This window comes from Falco cherrug, chromosome 7 (assembly GCF_023634085.1).
Source record: "Falco cherrug isolate bFalChe1 chromosome 7, bFalChe1.pri, whole genome shotgun sequence".
NCBI classification, from domain to species: Eukaryota; Metazoa; Chordata; class Aves; order Falconiformes; family Falconidae; genus Falco; species Falco cherrug.
This window is the reverse complement of record NC_073703.1, coordinates 35,285,108-35,300,674: the sequence shown is the minus strand read 5'-3', so window position 1 is coordinate 35,300,674 and position 15,567 is coordinate 35,285,108. Positions and strand designations below refer to the sequence as shown.

General features: G+C 58.4%; 2 protein-coding genes across 3 annotated transcripts; both read left to right on the top strand.

Annotated features, from left to right (window-relative positions):
* Positions 1-373: 373 nt before the first annotated feature.
* On the top strand, positions 374-4,096 carry PTGDR (prostaglandin D2 receptor). Of its 2 annotated transcripts, none has more exons than XM_055717200.1 (2): positions 374-1,292; positions 3,591-4,096. In XM_055717200.1, the coding sequence occupies exons 1-2, from the start codon at positions 477-479 to the stop codon at positions 4,071-4,073; spliced, it is 1,299 nt and encodes a 432-aa protein (XP_055573175.1). In that variant the 5' UTR covers positions 374-476; the 3' UTR covers positions 4,074-4,096. The 2 variants fall into 2 exon arrangements, with proteins under 2 accessions (XP_055573175.1, XP_005437986.2); XM_005437929.3 differs by having other exon boundaries at positions 3,445-3,855.
* A 6,427-nt stretch (positions 4,097-10,523) lies between these two features.
* On the top strand, positions 10,524-14,782 carry PTGER2 (prostaglandin E receptor 2). The gene is made up of 2 exons (XM_005437930.3): positions 10,524-11,462; positions 13,482-14,782. The coding sequence occupies exons 1-2, from the start codon at positions 10,614-10,616 to the stop codon at positions 13,725-13,727; spliced, it is 1,095 nt and encodes a 364-aa protein (XP_005437987.2). The 5' UTR covers positions 10,524-10,613; the 3' UTR covers positions 13,728-14,782.
* The last annotated feature ends 785 nt before the right edge of the window (positions 14,783-15,567 follow it).

Below are 15,567 nucleotides of genomic sequence, written 5' to 3'. Positions count from 1 at the left end.
CATACTGGTTCCAGCCCCCCCCCCCCCCCAGGGCCTCAGCCCCGACCCTTTTGCCTGTGACCCCCCCGCGACTCTGCCGTATCCCCCCCCCCATACCCCAGGTCCCCTGCCCCCGTTCTGCGCCCCACAACCCCCCTGCCCACGCACCCAGCTGCCACCCACTTCTCCGGACCCTCCCCGGGCTCAGCCCCCGGGGCTCGCCCCCGCCCGCCGCCGCGGCTCGCCGCGGGGGGGTTGTAGCGGGTCCCCCCGGCCCCCAGCCGCCCCCCGCCGGGCCGGGGCGGGCCGGGCAGCGGGAAGGGGCCGCCCCGGGGGCCGTACCCGGCCGTGCCGCCCCGCCTCCCCGCTCCCTCCCCCCTCCGCCCCACCGGGGCCAGTCGCCGCCGGCAGCCGCGGCGCAGCCCGGTGCGGTGCGTCCCGGTAGGCTACGGGCTGTCCCAACCCGGTGCGGCTCAGCCCCTTGCGGGACTATCCCGATGGAGACGGAGGGTTACCGGTGCCGTAGCAGCCGGTACATCGAGGGAGGGCAGTCGGCGGTGCCCAGCTCGGTGCTGTTTGCCGCCGGGCTGTTGGGCAACGTGCTGGCCTTACTGCTGCTGGGCCAGCACCGGCGCCGCTCCCGGTCCCCCGGCGGCCGCCCGCCGCGGGTCTCCGCTTTCTACGTGCTGGTGAGCGGGCTGGCAGTCACCGACCTGCTGGGCAAGTGCCTGCTCAGCCCCATCGTGCTGGCAGCCTACGCCTACAACCGCAGCCTCAGCGAGCTGGGGCCGGGCGGGCGCAGCGAGGGCGAGCCGGGCGTCCTCTGCCAGCTCTTCGCCTTCCTCATGGCCTTCTTCGGGCTGGCCCCCACCCTGCTGCTGCTGGCCATGGCGCTGGAGTGTTGGCTCTCCCTGGGGCATCCCTACTTCTACCGACGGCACTTCACCCGGCGGCTGGGTGCCACACTGGGGCCGGTGGCGGCAGGGCTCTGCGCCCTTTTCTGCGCCCTGCCACTACTGGGCTTCGGGGTGCCCATGCAGTATTGCCCCGGCACGTGGTGCTTCATCCGTATGGCCGGTGGCGGGCCGCGCCACCTCAGCTTCCCCGTCCTCTATGCCAGCTTGATGGGCCTGTTGGTGCTGGCCATCGGTGCCTGCAACGTGAGCAGCATGCGGCACCTCTACAGCATGGCACGGCGGCAGCCCCACCGTGGGCCCGCTGCCACCGCTGCCCCGCATATGGAAGAGCTCGACCACCTCATCCTGCTGGGGCTCATGACCGTCCTCTTCACCATCTGCTCCCTGCCGCTCATCGTGAGTACTCCTACTGGCTCCCTTGCCCGGAACAGAACCCACAATGCCCCCTGCCCCCGGGAGCTCGGGTGGTTGCTTTGCCCCCCCCCTCCCCCCCCCCGAATACCCACCACCCCATCCCCATGGGTCTGTCATTGCATTAACCTCCACACACTCCCCCTGCCTCCCAAGGAGGTTGGATTGTTGCTTTGGTCCTCTCTGAATAGTCCCTCACCCTGTCCGTGGGGCTCAGGTCATTGCCTAAACCCCCTTGGCATAACCCCCACATCACCACCACACAGTCCTGGGGGGCCAGGTTGTTGCTTTGGCCCCTTGGAAAAAACTCTGGCACCACCACTCACTCCCAGAGGTGTTAGGAGTGGGGGTTTCATTGCTTTAGTCCCCCCTGAATAACCCACCATACCACCCTGACCCTGAGGGTCAGGTTATTGCTTTAACCTCCCCCCCCCCCGCCCCCCATCCCATTCTGCCAGGTTGCCCCCTCAATAGCCACCACCCGCACCACATCTCCAGCAGTTAATTTATAACTTTAATGCCCGCCCCCCCCCCCCCCCGGCCCGAATGATCCCCCATTACCACTACTCTGTGCCAGGGGTGTCGCGGAGGGGGGGTGTCAGAGAGTTACTTTGGTCCTCTCTGAGTGTCCCCTACCCTGTCCCAGGGGTCTGGCTGTTGCTTTAATCCCCATGGAATAACCCTAGCAGTACCACCCAGTCCCAGGATGGGGGGTTAATTCATTGCGCTAATCCCGCTGGAATAACCACACCACTACCCTGTCCCGGGGGTTGGTTAAACCTCCATGGAATACCTGCTCCCCCTCCATCACCACCACCCCATCCCAGGAAGGGTTGTATCACTGTGTTGCCCCCTCCCAGAATACCCACCACCAGCATCATGACCCCAAGTGTTAGTTCACTGCTTTAAACCTCATGGAATATTCCCCCCCCCATCACCATCACTCTATCTGAGAGCTGCCAGGGGAAGGGCTGGGTAATTACTTTGGCCCCATCTGAGTGTCCCCCACCCCATCCCAGGGGTCTGTTCATTGCTTTAATCCCATTGGAATAACCCCCCCCCACACACGGTGGTTGCCCCAGAGGTGTTGAAGGTGATGGGGGGGTAAGTTTATTGCTTTAGCCCCTTGTAATAACTGTGCCCCTCCCCCAGCTCCTGTTCCTAGGGAGATTCGTTCATTGCGCTAGAGCTTTCCATAACCCACCCATTCCCACACACACACACCCCCGCCAGTCCCGGAGGTGCTGGGTGGATCCAGCTCCCAACCACACTGGCTTTCCCAACCTAGGGGAAATCCTCCCTGAAATCCTTCCACTTCTTCCCCGGGGGTGGGGGTCCCGCTGGTGGAGTGGGGGGGGGGAGACCCCCAATGTGACAGAACCCTAAGTGGCCCCCTCCCTCAGTGTCCCATGTCCCTGGGCTGGATCCTGCAGCATCACCTTGCCGTTAGCCTCTGTAGGCAAAGCTCATGCTGCAAAGGGGGCTATCCCAAAATCAGGATGAGGGTGCAGGTGCTGCCACTGCCCTAGGCGACAACTTCCACCTCCGCTCCCCATCCCCTCTATCACATCCTGGGAGCCCATATTGTGATGCACCAGTCACCAGTAGCCCTGGCGCGAGTGGTTTTGTAATAACCCCAGTGAAAGCCCTGTGGTCCTCAAAGAAGCAGGGTTTGGGGCTGGATGTGGAGGTGGAGGAAGGACCTTAACCCAGCAAGGGCCCCCACCTGGCAGCCCTCCAGCTGAGTTACCCAGTGGATGCCTAGTCTGATACCCATCGTGGGGTGGAGGACAACGCAAGTGGGGTGCCCCAGCCTTGGGAGCAGAGTTGCACCCTCCTGCGGAGCCTGCGTGCTTCCTTTGTCTATGAAACTACCCCAGTCACCAGGGACACCTCTTCAGCTCTGACCTCCTGGCCCTGATGGGGACATGGTGCCCTTATGCCACCACTGTCTGTGGCATAGCCCCAGCTCCCAGTTTCAGGACTTGCAACACACAACATGTGCTGATTTGATACATAAGGATATCGAGGGTTTAAAACTTCTTTTCCTACCCCCAGGGGAATCTCCTTACTCTCAACTTTACCACTGTAGTGAGATCTTTCTTCATTTTTCCCTATTTCTTTGGGGTTTTGACAGATCCGAGCATATATGGGGGCTTTTGCTGCTGATATCAATGAGAATGCTGACCTCAGTGCCCTGCGGTTCCTCTCCGTGAACTCCATCGTGGACCCCTGGGTCTTCATCATCTTCCGCACCTCCGTCTTCCGCATGTTTGTCCGCAGGGTTTGCCGGAGGCTAAATTCCCGGAAAGCCACCCTGAAGGGACCTGTCCCGGGGGAGGACGGCCAGTTCTGTCCCCTGGGCTGGCGCAGGACAGACACCCCACAGCTTGGCTTCCCCTGAACCTGTGGGTCTTGCAGAAGCTGGCACCTGCTGGTGAGGACGAGGAGCAAGCCTTCGGCCCTGTACCCCTGCCCCGGAGCATCCTGAGGCAGCATGGGGCTGGCGCAGGCAGGGATGGCGTCCGGCTTGCAGTGAGGGGAAGGCGTGAAGTGTTTCTGCACCCTCCCCAGGCTGCGTTTCACCCCAGAGAGGAACCTTGTGGGGGTTCCTGGATACCTGTGAATATTTCTGAGCAGCAGCACTTTGTGGAGGGTTTGGGGAGCACCCGGCTCCAGGAAAGCAGGAGGGTTTTGGCGTGTGGCTTCAGGGCAGTGGGGACGCACAGGGCGGAGAGGGGGTGGGTGTGTGTGTCCATCAAATAAAAGTGGTTCGGAGCCCTGCTCTATCACCTTGTCCTGTGCATGATCCCCTTCTACACCAAGGGAGGTTATGTGGGACTGGTTTGGGGTGTCCCCAGAATGGGTGAGGGGGGTGTGAGGGGATACTTTGGAGGTGTGAAGACTCAGAAACTTCAGCAGCAGCTCATGGCTGCACCAAGGAGCTGGAGGGCAGGCAGTGTCCCTCCCTCTCTCCCTGGGACACACATCATCCCTCCCCAGGACACCCGTTATCCCTCCCTGGGATGCACATCGTCCCTCCCCAACCCCATATTCCCTGAGCAGAGCTGTGGTTTCTCTGCCGTGGCTTGCTTTTCTCTTGAAAATTGATTCCTCCAAGTGCTAATGTTGCATTTGTGTTACTCAGATAGCTACCTGTCCTGCTGTAATTATTTTAATTCAGTATTTATGATGATCCTGAGACCTAATAAGAGCAGTAATTGAGAGAATACAGAGCCTGGGATGTATAACCTCACCGGTGCAGGCATGCGAGCAAACGATCATTTTAATGAAAGATCTATTTCCCCTCAACCACATGTATTAACTGGATTTAGTATCTGCCTCAAGTGACCATTTAGGCCAAAAAAATTATAGTGACCAAAGTCCCCATCTGCTTAGTGTCCTTGGAGAAGACAGGGCAAATACTTCTCTCCCTCTATTTAGCTAAGCCTTGCAACGTGCATTTATGTTCCTGCCAGTTCTCGTGTATTTACTCTTGGTGTCAAATGGATTCTGTTTTTGAAGGAAGAAACTCACGCAAATCTATCTTGGGGATTTTTGGAGGCAACCTGGTTGGGTTGGCTCTGCCAGTTGGACCAGCCAGGCTCTCCTGGCTGGAGAAAAGGGCAGACCTATATTTGGGGCTGTACTGGGGGGTCTTCAAGCTCCCTGCTCCTTGTCTTTTATCAGGGTTTTCTAAGGAAAAAGAAATGAAATGAGGGTTGGTCCCTCTATCGGTTTCATGTTACTGGCAGTATTGACTTGGAGATGGCTCACGTGGGACTGCAGAGTCAACAGCCCTGAGCCTGCGCTGTGGCTTTCACCGGACCTGTTTCACCGCAGCAGGATGAAGGTGAGATAACAGCTCTGCAAAATCTTGCTGTTGCCCCCCCCCTGCCGTGGGATATCCTTCACTGTATGGATTCACACACCACTCCAGACAGAAAGACCAGGCACGGCCAGGCTAAGAGTGTGTGCAGCAATGTGAGCGGTGGGTGCCCAGCTGGGACAGCCCATCATCCGCCCATCACCCCAGCCAGGATTCACTCCTGGAGAGTCTGCCAGGAGATGTCCCTGCCCTGCAATATGTGTACTTAGAGCCCAGGGCAACCATGCTCCATGCAAAGCAACAATTAAATTAAAAAAAAAACCAAACACAACAGATTCTTTGTTAAGGTGTACGAATACAGACTTCATCTAAGCTCTGAGATGATGCATAGACCGTCGTGTCTGACCCATCCATGAATCTGTCGTCAGAGGAAAGAAATCATGGAGCCACCAAGCACGATGGGGGCTTGCAGGCTGCCAGGGTGACTCCCCTGTCCCCACACTATCCCCGTTCCCTGGCTGAGCTCGCGCACATCCCGGCGACCTTGACACGCTCATCTGGCTCCAGTAGTGCTTTTAATTGGCATTCTGCCCTCATTGGTGTCCTACCTGCTCTGGGAGCAGACTTGGAGTCTCCAGCCGGCCGCCGCTATCTCTGGGCAAGCCGAGCTCCAGCTGCAGCCAACAAGGTTTCTGCTAGCGGCTGGACGCCAGGCCACCCTCCAAGCAGATAAAATCACTCCTCAACGTGTTTCTGGGCCTGGGGCTGCCGTATCGCGCTCCTCTCCAGAGATGGCAGCACGTCCCCAGCCAGGACTGGGCTCCCAGCCTGCCTGAGCACGCTGGGTGCAGCCGCTGCGAGGAAGGGGCTGCCGCTCTCCCAGTCGCTCCCTTGGACAACCCACTTTTCAATGCCTGAACACATATGGTTTGGGGCTTTGAGAGTTACATCAAAGCTCAGAGCCCCTTCCTATTGCCCAGCTTGGAAAAAATGAAAATAAAATAAAAATGAAAAATCCCTGCAACACGCAGTTTAGTTGTAGATGTTGCTAAGCAGGAACCACAAAAGCCCAGAGGCTCAGGGCTCTCCGGCCAAATGCTGAAGAGGTGAGAGCTGCTGTGTGAGCCCTCCCTGACTGCATCCTCCTTCCAGGCTCCTCGCACTGCTCAGTCATTCCCCATGCCCCCCCCCCGCCAGAGTGCTCCTGTGCCAGCGATCCTCAAAGGGACGGACCTAATGCTTACTGAAGGCAATAAAGAGACGCTGCTCGGCTCAAGGCTGTGGCTCATGCCAACGATGCTCTTTTTGGAGCTGTTATGCCATGCCTGCTACCCTCTGGCACTGCCAGCTGCCCTGTCCCACGCTCCTGGTGCCACTAGCATCACCTAACCCTGCATCTCTCTCCTTTCCTGGACATAAATCAATAAATCAAGCACAGTCAGGTGCTGCTGGGTTTTTTTCAGCTCATGAAATCCAAGCACAACTTCGCACAAGCTCATTTCCCAGAAAATTGTTTAGTTCTTGCGAAGAGCTTTCTTTTTTTTTTTTTTTTTTCATTGTCTGCCTGCATTTTTCAGCCATTCTGGACGCAGAAAGGCACGTGCCTGGGCAGGCAGCAGCACCAGGGCTGCCAGGCACCCAAGCCAGGACGCTCAGCCTTCGGGGCTGTAAGACACAACCAGTCCAAAAGCGGCTTGATTTTTTTTTTAACCCATGTACCCAGGTGCTTGCACAGGACGGCAAAGCCAAAGCCGGTGCTCAGCCCTGCTTTTCCAGGGAGGTGCATGCGGCTGCTGGCAGCCCCGACGCGTGAGATAAGGGACGGGGCTGGGAAGGATTGGGAAGAAAAATTATGTCTGGCTTTGCTAAAAGCAAGCCATATGGGGTTTTGGTTTAAAAGGGTTGAAATCCACCTCTGCAGTCCATCCTTGCACAGACAGGAGGGCTGTTCTCCTCCCTGCCCCTGGTGCCAAAACCGTCCTTTAAAACCTACCAGGGATAGAGCAGGATCCCCCCTGCCCCCACCCCCCCCAACCACAGGCAGCAGACTCCAGCTGCGGAGTCCTCTTGGCTACAGGGTTTATACAAAATTCATGCAGCTTTCCTACAAGCCCAGAGTTTTTTGTTCAAGTGGGCCAACCCTGGAAGTTCTTTAGAGAAAACAATGCCAACCCTTGGGAGGATATATGAGGGGCGTGTCCAGAGCCGGGCAGGGGCTGGGGCACAAGGCTGATGGGGGGCGGCTGAGGGAGCTGGGGGGGTCAGCCTGGAGGGAAGGGGCTCAGGGGGGACCTTATTGCTCCCTACAGCTGCCTGAAAGGAGGGTGTAGCGAGGTGGGGGTCAGTCTCTTCTCTCCAGTAACAAGCAATAGGACAAAAGGAAACAGCCCCAAGTTGTGCCAGGGCAGGTTTAGATTGGATATGAGGAAAAACTTCTTCACCTAAAAGGTTGTCAAGCACTGGCACAGACTGCCCAGGGGAGTGGTCGAGGCACCGTCCCTGGAGGTATTTCAAAGAGGTGTAGATGTGGCCCTTGGGGACAGGGTTTAGTGGTGGGCTTGGCAGTGCTGGGTTAACAGCTGGTCTCTATGATCTTAAAAGAGTCTTTTCCAACGCAATTCTATTTGGTCCTTGTTAGAGGCAAGACACCCGAGATAAACAAAAGGAAGAAAATAAATACTTCCCAAGAAACAGACAGATTGTACCAAGTGGCCTGTTCCTGGTTTTGAGCTCAGAAGGGGGAGGGGGGGGAAAAAAGCCCAGCAATTTTCCTATTATTGCAAAAACATCCCATCAGAGGTGCCTGCTGGCTGAGAAGCCTGAAGCCCCAAATGGGTATTTAAGACTCCATTAGCTGCCAGGAAAATGAGCTCCAGAAGATGCCAAAACCCCTTCCCGAGCTGTGACATGGAACACCAGAAAGGAGTAGGAGGCTGGGAAAAGCCTTGGAGCAACCACCCGACAGGGTGCCTTCTGCTTGGAAAAGGTCTCCAGAGAAGCAGACTGCAGCCTCCACAAGCTGCTCGGATGGGCCAGGCCAGGATTTGGTCTCAGCTCCATTTTTTATCCTGATTTTTGTGGTTAATTGGATTTGTTTTGGGTTGTGGGTCTCATCCAGCCCTCAGGAAACCAACAGGATTGTTCCCACCATCAGATGTGTCCACATGCTTTGGTGCTCTGCTGGATCAGGTCTGCAGGGCTGGGAGCGAGGTTAAAAGAGGTGCTGGGATGTGCGTTTTTCTGGGCCACCTGCATGCAGGGTTAGTCTGGGAATTGGCTAAAACACCTTCCCCTCCGTCACACCCCTCGTTTTTGCCATGGGAATGGGGAGGGCTGGGGCTGTGGGTGCCCTGCCGCTGGCACAGTGAGTGCGTGTCCTCCCCAATGCGCTGAGAAGCCTTCGATCTGCCTGACAGAAGAAACCAAAGGGAGGAAGAGGAGCAGTACCTCGGAAATGGAGGTACTGTCACAAACCACAGCTCACCCAGCTCTGGAGTTTGTTGAGTAACGTATTTCCTTTACGAAGTTCCTGTTAGAAAAGCAAGATTTTAAAGAGAACAGCCAAAATGCACTTGAGGCAGCAACCTGCCACATCCATGCTGGAGTCAGTCAATGCCACGCCGTTTCCCTGGGGTTTGGGGGGACTTTGCAAGGAGAATTTCCCATTAGGACATGGATGAAGGGGTGCACCTGAGCCGGATCCCAGCTTGGAGGTCAAGGGCAAAGGCTTTGCTCTCAGCATGGAGGGAAGAGGACTGGGGTCATGGCTGAGGAAATACTACGCAACAGCGAGAGTTTCCTGCGCCATCTGCCGAGCCCCTTCTACAAGCTCTTTCTCAGCCCCCGCACGGGCTTGGGTGCCCTGCCCGCCATCTACACCTTCTCCGCCACCTTCTGCTCCTTGCTGCTGGTGGGCTTTGGGCACTACGTGCAGTATTGCCCTGGCACCTGGTGCTTTATCCAGATACACCTGGACTACCTCCAGCACAGGCAGAAGGAGCTTTCCTGGAACTGGTATGAGGGGCAGATGAGCCGCGCTCAGCCAGGCTGGCAGCAGGAAGAGGGGCTCCCACCGATGTCCCCCCACCACACTCACGACCAGACACCAGCTGAAGGCTGCACCCCCATGGGGACCTCTGATGATACATGGGAGAGGAGTCAATGGGGACGTGTTGTGGGGCTGGCCACGGGGCGGGGGGTTCTGGGTGGGCTCCGGGTGCTTCTGGGGCTGTGGGGAAGCCATCCACACAGCCCAGGCTCTGCTGTGGCTCCCTGGTAGCCCACGGTGAGCAGGATGGTGGAGATGGCACCAGAGCTCATCGTGCCTTGGGGTCCTTGGGCCAGCACCGGCGCTCGCTGCCCACCTGGGGCTCCCGGAGCTGTACCGGCACCAAGGCTTAAAGTAAACTTGGTGCTCCCTAAGCGGTACCAGGTATTGCTGGGAGTCAAGGATCCCAGATGGGCACCGGGTCTTGCCGTACCCCTCGGGGATCCCAGATGAGCATGGTGCCTCGCTGTGCCTTGGGGCTCCTGGAGCTTTCTAAGGCTCCCGGTCCGGTACCGGGACTCTCAGGCTTGATTGGGGCTGGCTGTGTGTGTGGCTCCCAGAGCAGCACCGGGGCTGGCCATGCCACTGGGCTCCCAGATCAGCATCGGGGCTGGCCTGGTGTCCAGGCCCCCGCAGCAGCACCGGGGCTCCCAGACCAGTACCGGGTCTTGCTGTGAGCCCGGGGCTCCCGGCCCAGCATCGCGGCCGCCCATGCACGGGGCTCTCGGTCCAGTACGGAGACCGCAGGACTGGCCGGGGGCTGGCCGTTAGAGGGGCTCCCGGCCTCGTACCGCGGCTGGCCGTGCCCCGGGGCTCCCGGAGCCGTACCAGGGGTCCCTGACCGGACAGGGGCTGGCCGTGCCCCAGGGCTCCCGGAAAGGCACCGGGGCTCCCGGACCAGACGGGGGCTGGCCGTATGAGGGGTTTCCGCAGCAGCACCGGGGCTCTCGGACCGGCACCAGGACTGTCCGTGTGCAGAGCTCCCGACCCGGTACCGGGACTCTAGGCCCAGATGGGGGCTGGCCGTGCCTCGGGGCTCTCCGAGCCGCACCGGGACTTCCCGACCGGCACGGAGGCTGGCCGTGAGAGGGGCTCCCCGTCCGGTACCGGGGCTGGCCGTGCCTGGGGGCTCCCGGAGCGGCACCGGGGCTCCCCGACAGGACGAGGGCTGGTCGTGTGAGGGGCTCTCGCAGCAGCACCGGGACTCCCGGCCCGGTACCGGGACTTCCCGACCGGCACGGAGGCTGGCCGTGAGAGGGGCTCCCGGCCCCGTACCGGGGCTGGCCGTGCCTCGGGGCTCCCGGAGCCGCCCCAGGAGGGGCCGGGGGGCGGCCCGGGGCCCGGCGCGGGGCGGGCGCGGGGCGGGGGGGGCAGCGCGGAGGCGGTGCCGGCGGGGCGGGCGGCGGCGCAGTCGGGCGGCGGCGGCGGGATGAACGGGACGGGCCGGGGGCTTTGCGAGCGCAGCGGAGCGCTACCGGCCGGGGCCCGCCCGCTGGTCAGTGCCCTCATGTTCTCGGCCGGGCTCTTGGGCAACCTGCTGGCCCTGGGGCTGCTGCTCTGCCGCCGGGGCCCCCGCGCCCGCCCGCCCTCCCTCTTCCACGTCCTGGTGCTGGCCCTGGTGGTCACCGACCTGCTGGGCACCTGCTCTGTCAGCCCCTTCGTCCTGGCCTCCTACCACCGCAACTGCACCCTGACCGCCCTGGCCCAAGGAGGACACATCTGCCTCTACTTCGGCTTTGCCATGAGCTTCTTTGGCCTCGCCACCATGCTAATCCTCTTCGCCATGGCGCTGGAGCGATGCCTGGCCCTGGGGCAGCCTTACTTCTATGAGCGCTTTCTCAGCCCCCGCACGGGCTTGGTTGCCCTGCCCGCCATCTACACCTTCTCCGCCGCCTTCTGCTCCTTGCCGCTGGTGGGCTTCGGGCGCTATGTGCAGTATTGCCCTGGCACCTGGTGCTTCATCCAAATGCACCTGGACTACCTCCAGCACAACGGCAGCAGGGAGGTGTCTGGCTTGGACGTCACCTTCTCGCTTCTCTACGCCACCCTGCTCCTCTTCCTCATCCTCTCCGTGCTGCTCTGCAACCTCAGCGTCATTGCCAACCTGGCCCGCATGCACCGCCGCGGGCAGAAGACCCGCCGGTTGGCCACACTTGAGCAGCCCCGGCCATCTGGCAGCTGCGTCCGGCGCATGTTCTCCATGGCTGAGGAGATTGACCACCTCCTTCTCCTCTCCATCATGACCATCACCTTTGTCATCTGCTCCCTGCCATTCACGGTGAGTGCAACTACCTCTCAGCTGGGCTGGGGTCCCTCTCCCCAGCACTCCCATTTCTCTCCCTCTCTTTATAAAGCTCCCTCTGACTCCAGTGCTCAGACCTCAAGGGTTGAGGTCAAAGCTTAGCTCTTCCTGAAGCTTGAGAGACCCCAGCTCTGCCATAAACTCGAGGCGATCTGCACATCCCTTGGGGAACTGGGAAAACCGCTCCCCATATCCCCAGTGCCAGAAGGTGGACAGGGTGGCAGGAGGGTGGGGTGGCAGGATGACAGGGTGGCAGGAAGATGGGGTGGCAGGAGCAGAGGTGCCCTCCCATCGCACAGAGGCTCCGAGGCCAGGCAGTGTGGCTCAGGCAGGGTCTGGGGTAGGGGTCCGCAGGACCACGCAGCATCCCTGTGGTTCCTGGGAGCTGGGAACTCATGCTGGAGGTGTGAGGGGTGGCAGAACAATAAATTAGGCATGGCTATTGCTGGGAACAGAGATCCGGCACTTGGGCCACAGCGAGCCTCTTCCCAGGAGTTGTACCCACATCCTGTGCCCCGTCCATGCACGAGGCTTCCAGCAGAAATACGGGGTTGAAACACTGCAGCCAAGTGAGGAAGGGGAGAGAGTGAGTCCCTTGATTCTGCCCTGGGCTCTCCTCATTGAAGGGCTGCTCTTCATCCATCCACCCAAGCCCTATTAAACCAGCAGCATCGTGGACTCCGGAGCACCTCAAGCCACTCGTGTGCCTTGCTGGTGTGTGCAAGCCTGCTGCTGTGGAGGGTCATTTTGTTCCCATTAGAAGCAAGCCCCACCAAGGTTGGGAGCACAGCCAGTGCTAATTTTGTGCTCATGGAGTTAAATAGATGCTACCTTCCCTTCGTGCTCCCTTTCTTCTCCCAAGGGAAAAGAAAATAACCACAGGCTGTAGCAGAGCCAGGCTGCCTGGGTTTTAAGACAGAGAAAAGACAAAGCAGTAATGTCCCAATGCTCGTGAGCATCCCAAGAGCTAGAGTCAATATTTTGAGAGATGCTTCAGCTGCTGTCAGTGGGCCCACACATGATGGGCAGCTCTCCCTGTGTTCCAAAAAAGCCCAGGTTTGGGTGCTGTGGTGGGACCCCTTGGTGGAGACATGTGGGCAGGGCTCTGCGGGTCTGGTTGGGGCAGATGGGATGGGAAGGTGCCACTGGTGGCGATCCTGTGGGCCCTGTGGTAGCAGATATAGTCTTATCCAGAAACACAGTGGCTTTTCTTTTCCCATCACCCAGCTCCCGTGTGGGGTTGTGTTTGGGCTGCATTTTGGCAGTGTCTCAAACCGAGCTGCCCAACGCTGCTGGTGCCTCCTTGGTGTGACAGTTTCTCTTCTGGCCAGGGCTGCCAATGGCAGCCACCCTCTGAGAATGAGCCCAGGCACATGAACCCAGTGAGCATCAGGCAACAGCACCACAAAATCCTTCCCCAAAAAGCCTGGAGCAGCCCTTGGAAGTGCTGCACTGTCAGCATCCCCTGGCATCGTCTGCACTGTGGCCCCTCGTGCACCAGAATGCACCATCCCTGGCTGGTACCCAATGGATCCCAGCCAGAGGGGGGATGCTCATGCCTCCTGTGCCCCCAGCTCCCATCCCCTCTCCCCCGAAGTGAGGGGGTGACGATTTGACCTGTATGAGTAAGGATTGCTGAGTCACCCTTCCAGGAAGCCCCATGAACTACTATGAGTCGGCATGTTGCAGGAAGGACCGGAGTGGTCCAGCACTCTGCATCCTGTCCATCTTGCACATTTATTTGTCCTGTGTGATTTTCAAGGTGAGACCCACCACTTCCATAACTAGTCGCTGGCTTAATTGCATTACGGCTACACAAAGCCTTGCTGCATGCTGAGAGCAGAGGCAGACCTGGCTTTCATTAGCAAGAAGTTCATTTAAACTGGTGGAGGCGGCAAGTGTGCTGTGACAGCCCAGATTTCTCCAAGAAGCTGCCTGGGGGCTGGATCCTGGAAGCCCAGACCTGGCATTATTTCTCCCCATTGTGTTTTGCAGATCCGTGCCTATGTGAACAAGTTCAGCGAGGAAGAAGACAACCACGACTGGGACCTCCTAGCCCTGAGATTTCTCTCTATTAATTCCATCGTTGACCCTTGGGTCTTTGCCATCCTGAGGCCACCGGTCCTGCGGTTCATGCGCTCGGCGCTGTGCTGCCAGGTGACCCCTGCGAGCCAAGACAGACAGACTCCATCCCCCGCAAAGACAAAACTGGCAGCACGGCTGGACCCTTGTGGGCAGTAGATCCATCGGCCATTCCAGGAGACATCTGCCAGGTGAAGCACAGCCCTGACAGATGTTAATGGATCCCTGCCTTATGGCCTATAAAGAGACGTATCTGCTGCAGGGTGCGCCAGGTACGAATGGCTCGGGCTAGGTGTCACCGCATGTCTGGGAAGCCCCTGGAAAGCTGATGCAGTCTCTCACAGGGCAAAAAATACAGCAGGACAAGATCAGGAGGGCTGATGAGTACCTGGATAGCTCTGTCTCCCTTAAATAGGGCTGCTCCTGCCTGGCAAAGGATGCAGGCTGCGTTCAGCCACGCTGCAGGTTGGTCAGGGGGTGAAGAATGGGGGGGCTTTGTTATAACACTGCTGCTGTGGGGGGTGTCAGGGAGGAGAGCTTCCCACTGGTGTGCTCCCCAGCAAGGTCCCTTTAATTGTTTCAGGCTGAAGGCAGCGTGCAGGAGGGGTACAGGTCCTGGAGATGGGGCTGGGTGGCTGCCATTGCTGCAAGCACCCGTCTCTGCCCCCAGGTCCCTAGGGACTGGGTAGGAGAGGAAGGGAGCAGTGTGTCCCCAAATACTCCCCTTCATTTGTTAGGCAGGTTGCCGAAAGAAATGCAGTTTATCAGGTGTCGGTCTGTGTGCATGTGTCTGTCTGTCTGTCCCCCACCCGTTTGTAGGCTCCAGTGGGTGCCAGCCCAGCATGTCTGAGGGGCACTGGGGCAGAAAAAAAGCCAGTGTGGCACTTCCCTTGGGCTGTGATGGCAGCAGAGCTGTGTGGCCCCTCCTGAGCCACATTTTGCAGTTTTCTTTGCCCTGTAGTTTGTGCAGGAGCTGACAAGGGGAATAATGAGCCCAATGAGGGGGAGAGGTTTTGGTCGCAGCTGTGGCCTTACCCATAACCAGGTATGGTTATAGTCCAGGGTTATGCTGCTGATGGGTTTTGGGTTGGTGTGGAGAGGGCTCATCCTCCTGGGCTGCCTGGCGAAGTGCCCTTGATTGCCCTCCTGCTGGCTTGAGACAAGCCTGCTCAGGGGCATCACTTCTGGAGAGGTTTTTGTTTTTGTTTTGCTTTTTTAAAAAAGGCAAACACCCCCAAGAAAACCAAAAGACCCAAGTGCAGAAACATCCAGATCATCAATCCTGCCCCATTAGACAGCATCCTTCAGCACTGCTATATTGTTTTGTGGGATGCCTGTTGCTCTTTGGGGCTCTGGGCTGGTCCTCATGGGGGTAAGGAGCATCCGAGCCTGTAGGTGAGCTGAGTTTGTCCTGAGGCTGTCACTGCTGCTAGGGCTTGCTGGGGGGGTTGTGGCTCCCCTTTGCGCAGCATCCAACACACACAGTGTCATTGGGCTGTTGCAAGCGGGTCGTCTCGTTTTCCGTTTGAGAGCTGCAGCTCTGCTCACAAAGCCCAAAGGTGCTGAGATTTGGAGCTTTTCTGCGGTTTATTAGTTGAGGTGATGTAAAAAATTAAATAAATAATTATTATTTAAATAATAAATGTCTCTCAAAGCAGCCTGCTGAATCATGTGTGGGTTTGTACTTAAGATGCACCTCAGGGTAAATCTGGCTCCTGGAGGAAACATGTCATCTGCCTGGAGCATTGGTGGGATGACGCCTTGAGAATGGGGGGAAAGGGCAGGAGGGGGGGCTGGGAAGGGAAACATGTGCCTCCAATTTCCTAAAAAGTGAAAATAAACTGTGCTATATAGATGTGTGATGGCATTTTTGCTTTATCTCTACAACCTGGCCCCTGAGCTACAGAAATAACCCAGCCTCTGAGCTCTTCCCTAAAACTTGTATATCCTGAAGCCAGGGAGAGGCAGGCAAAGTTCCTACCTGTTAACAAAATAATTT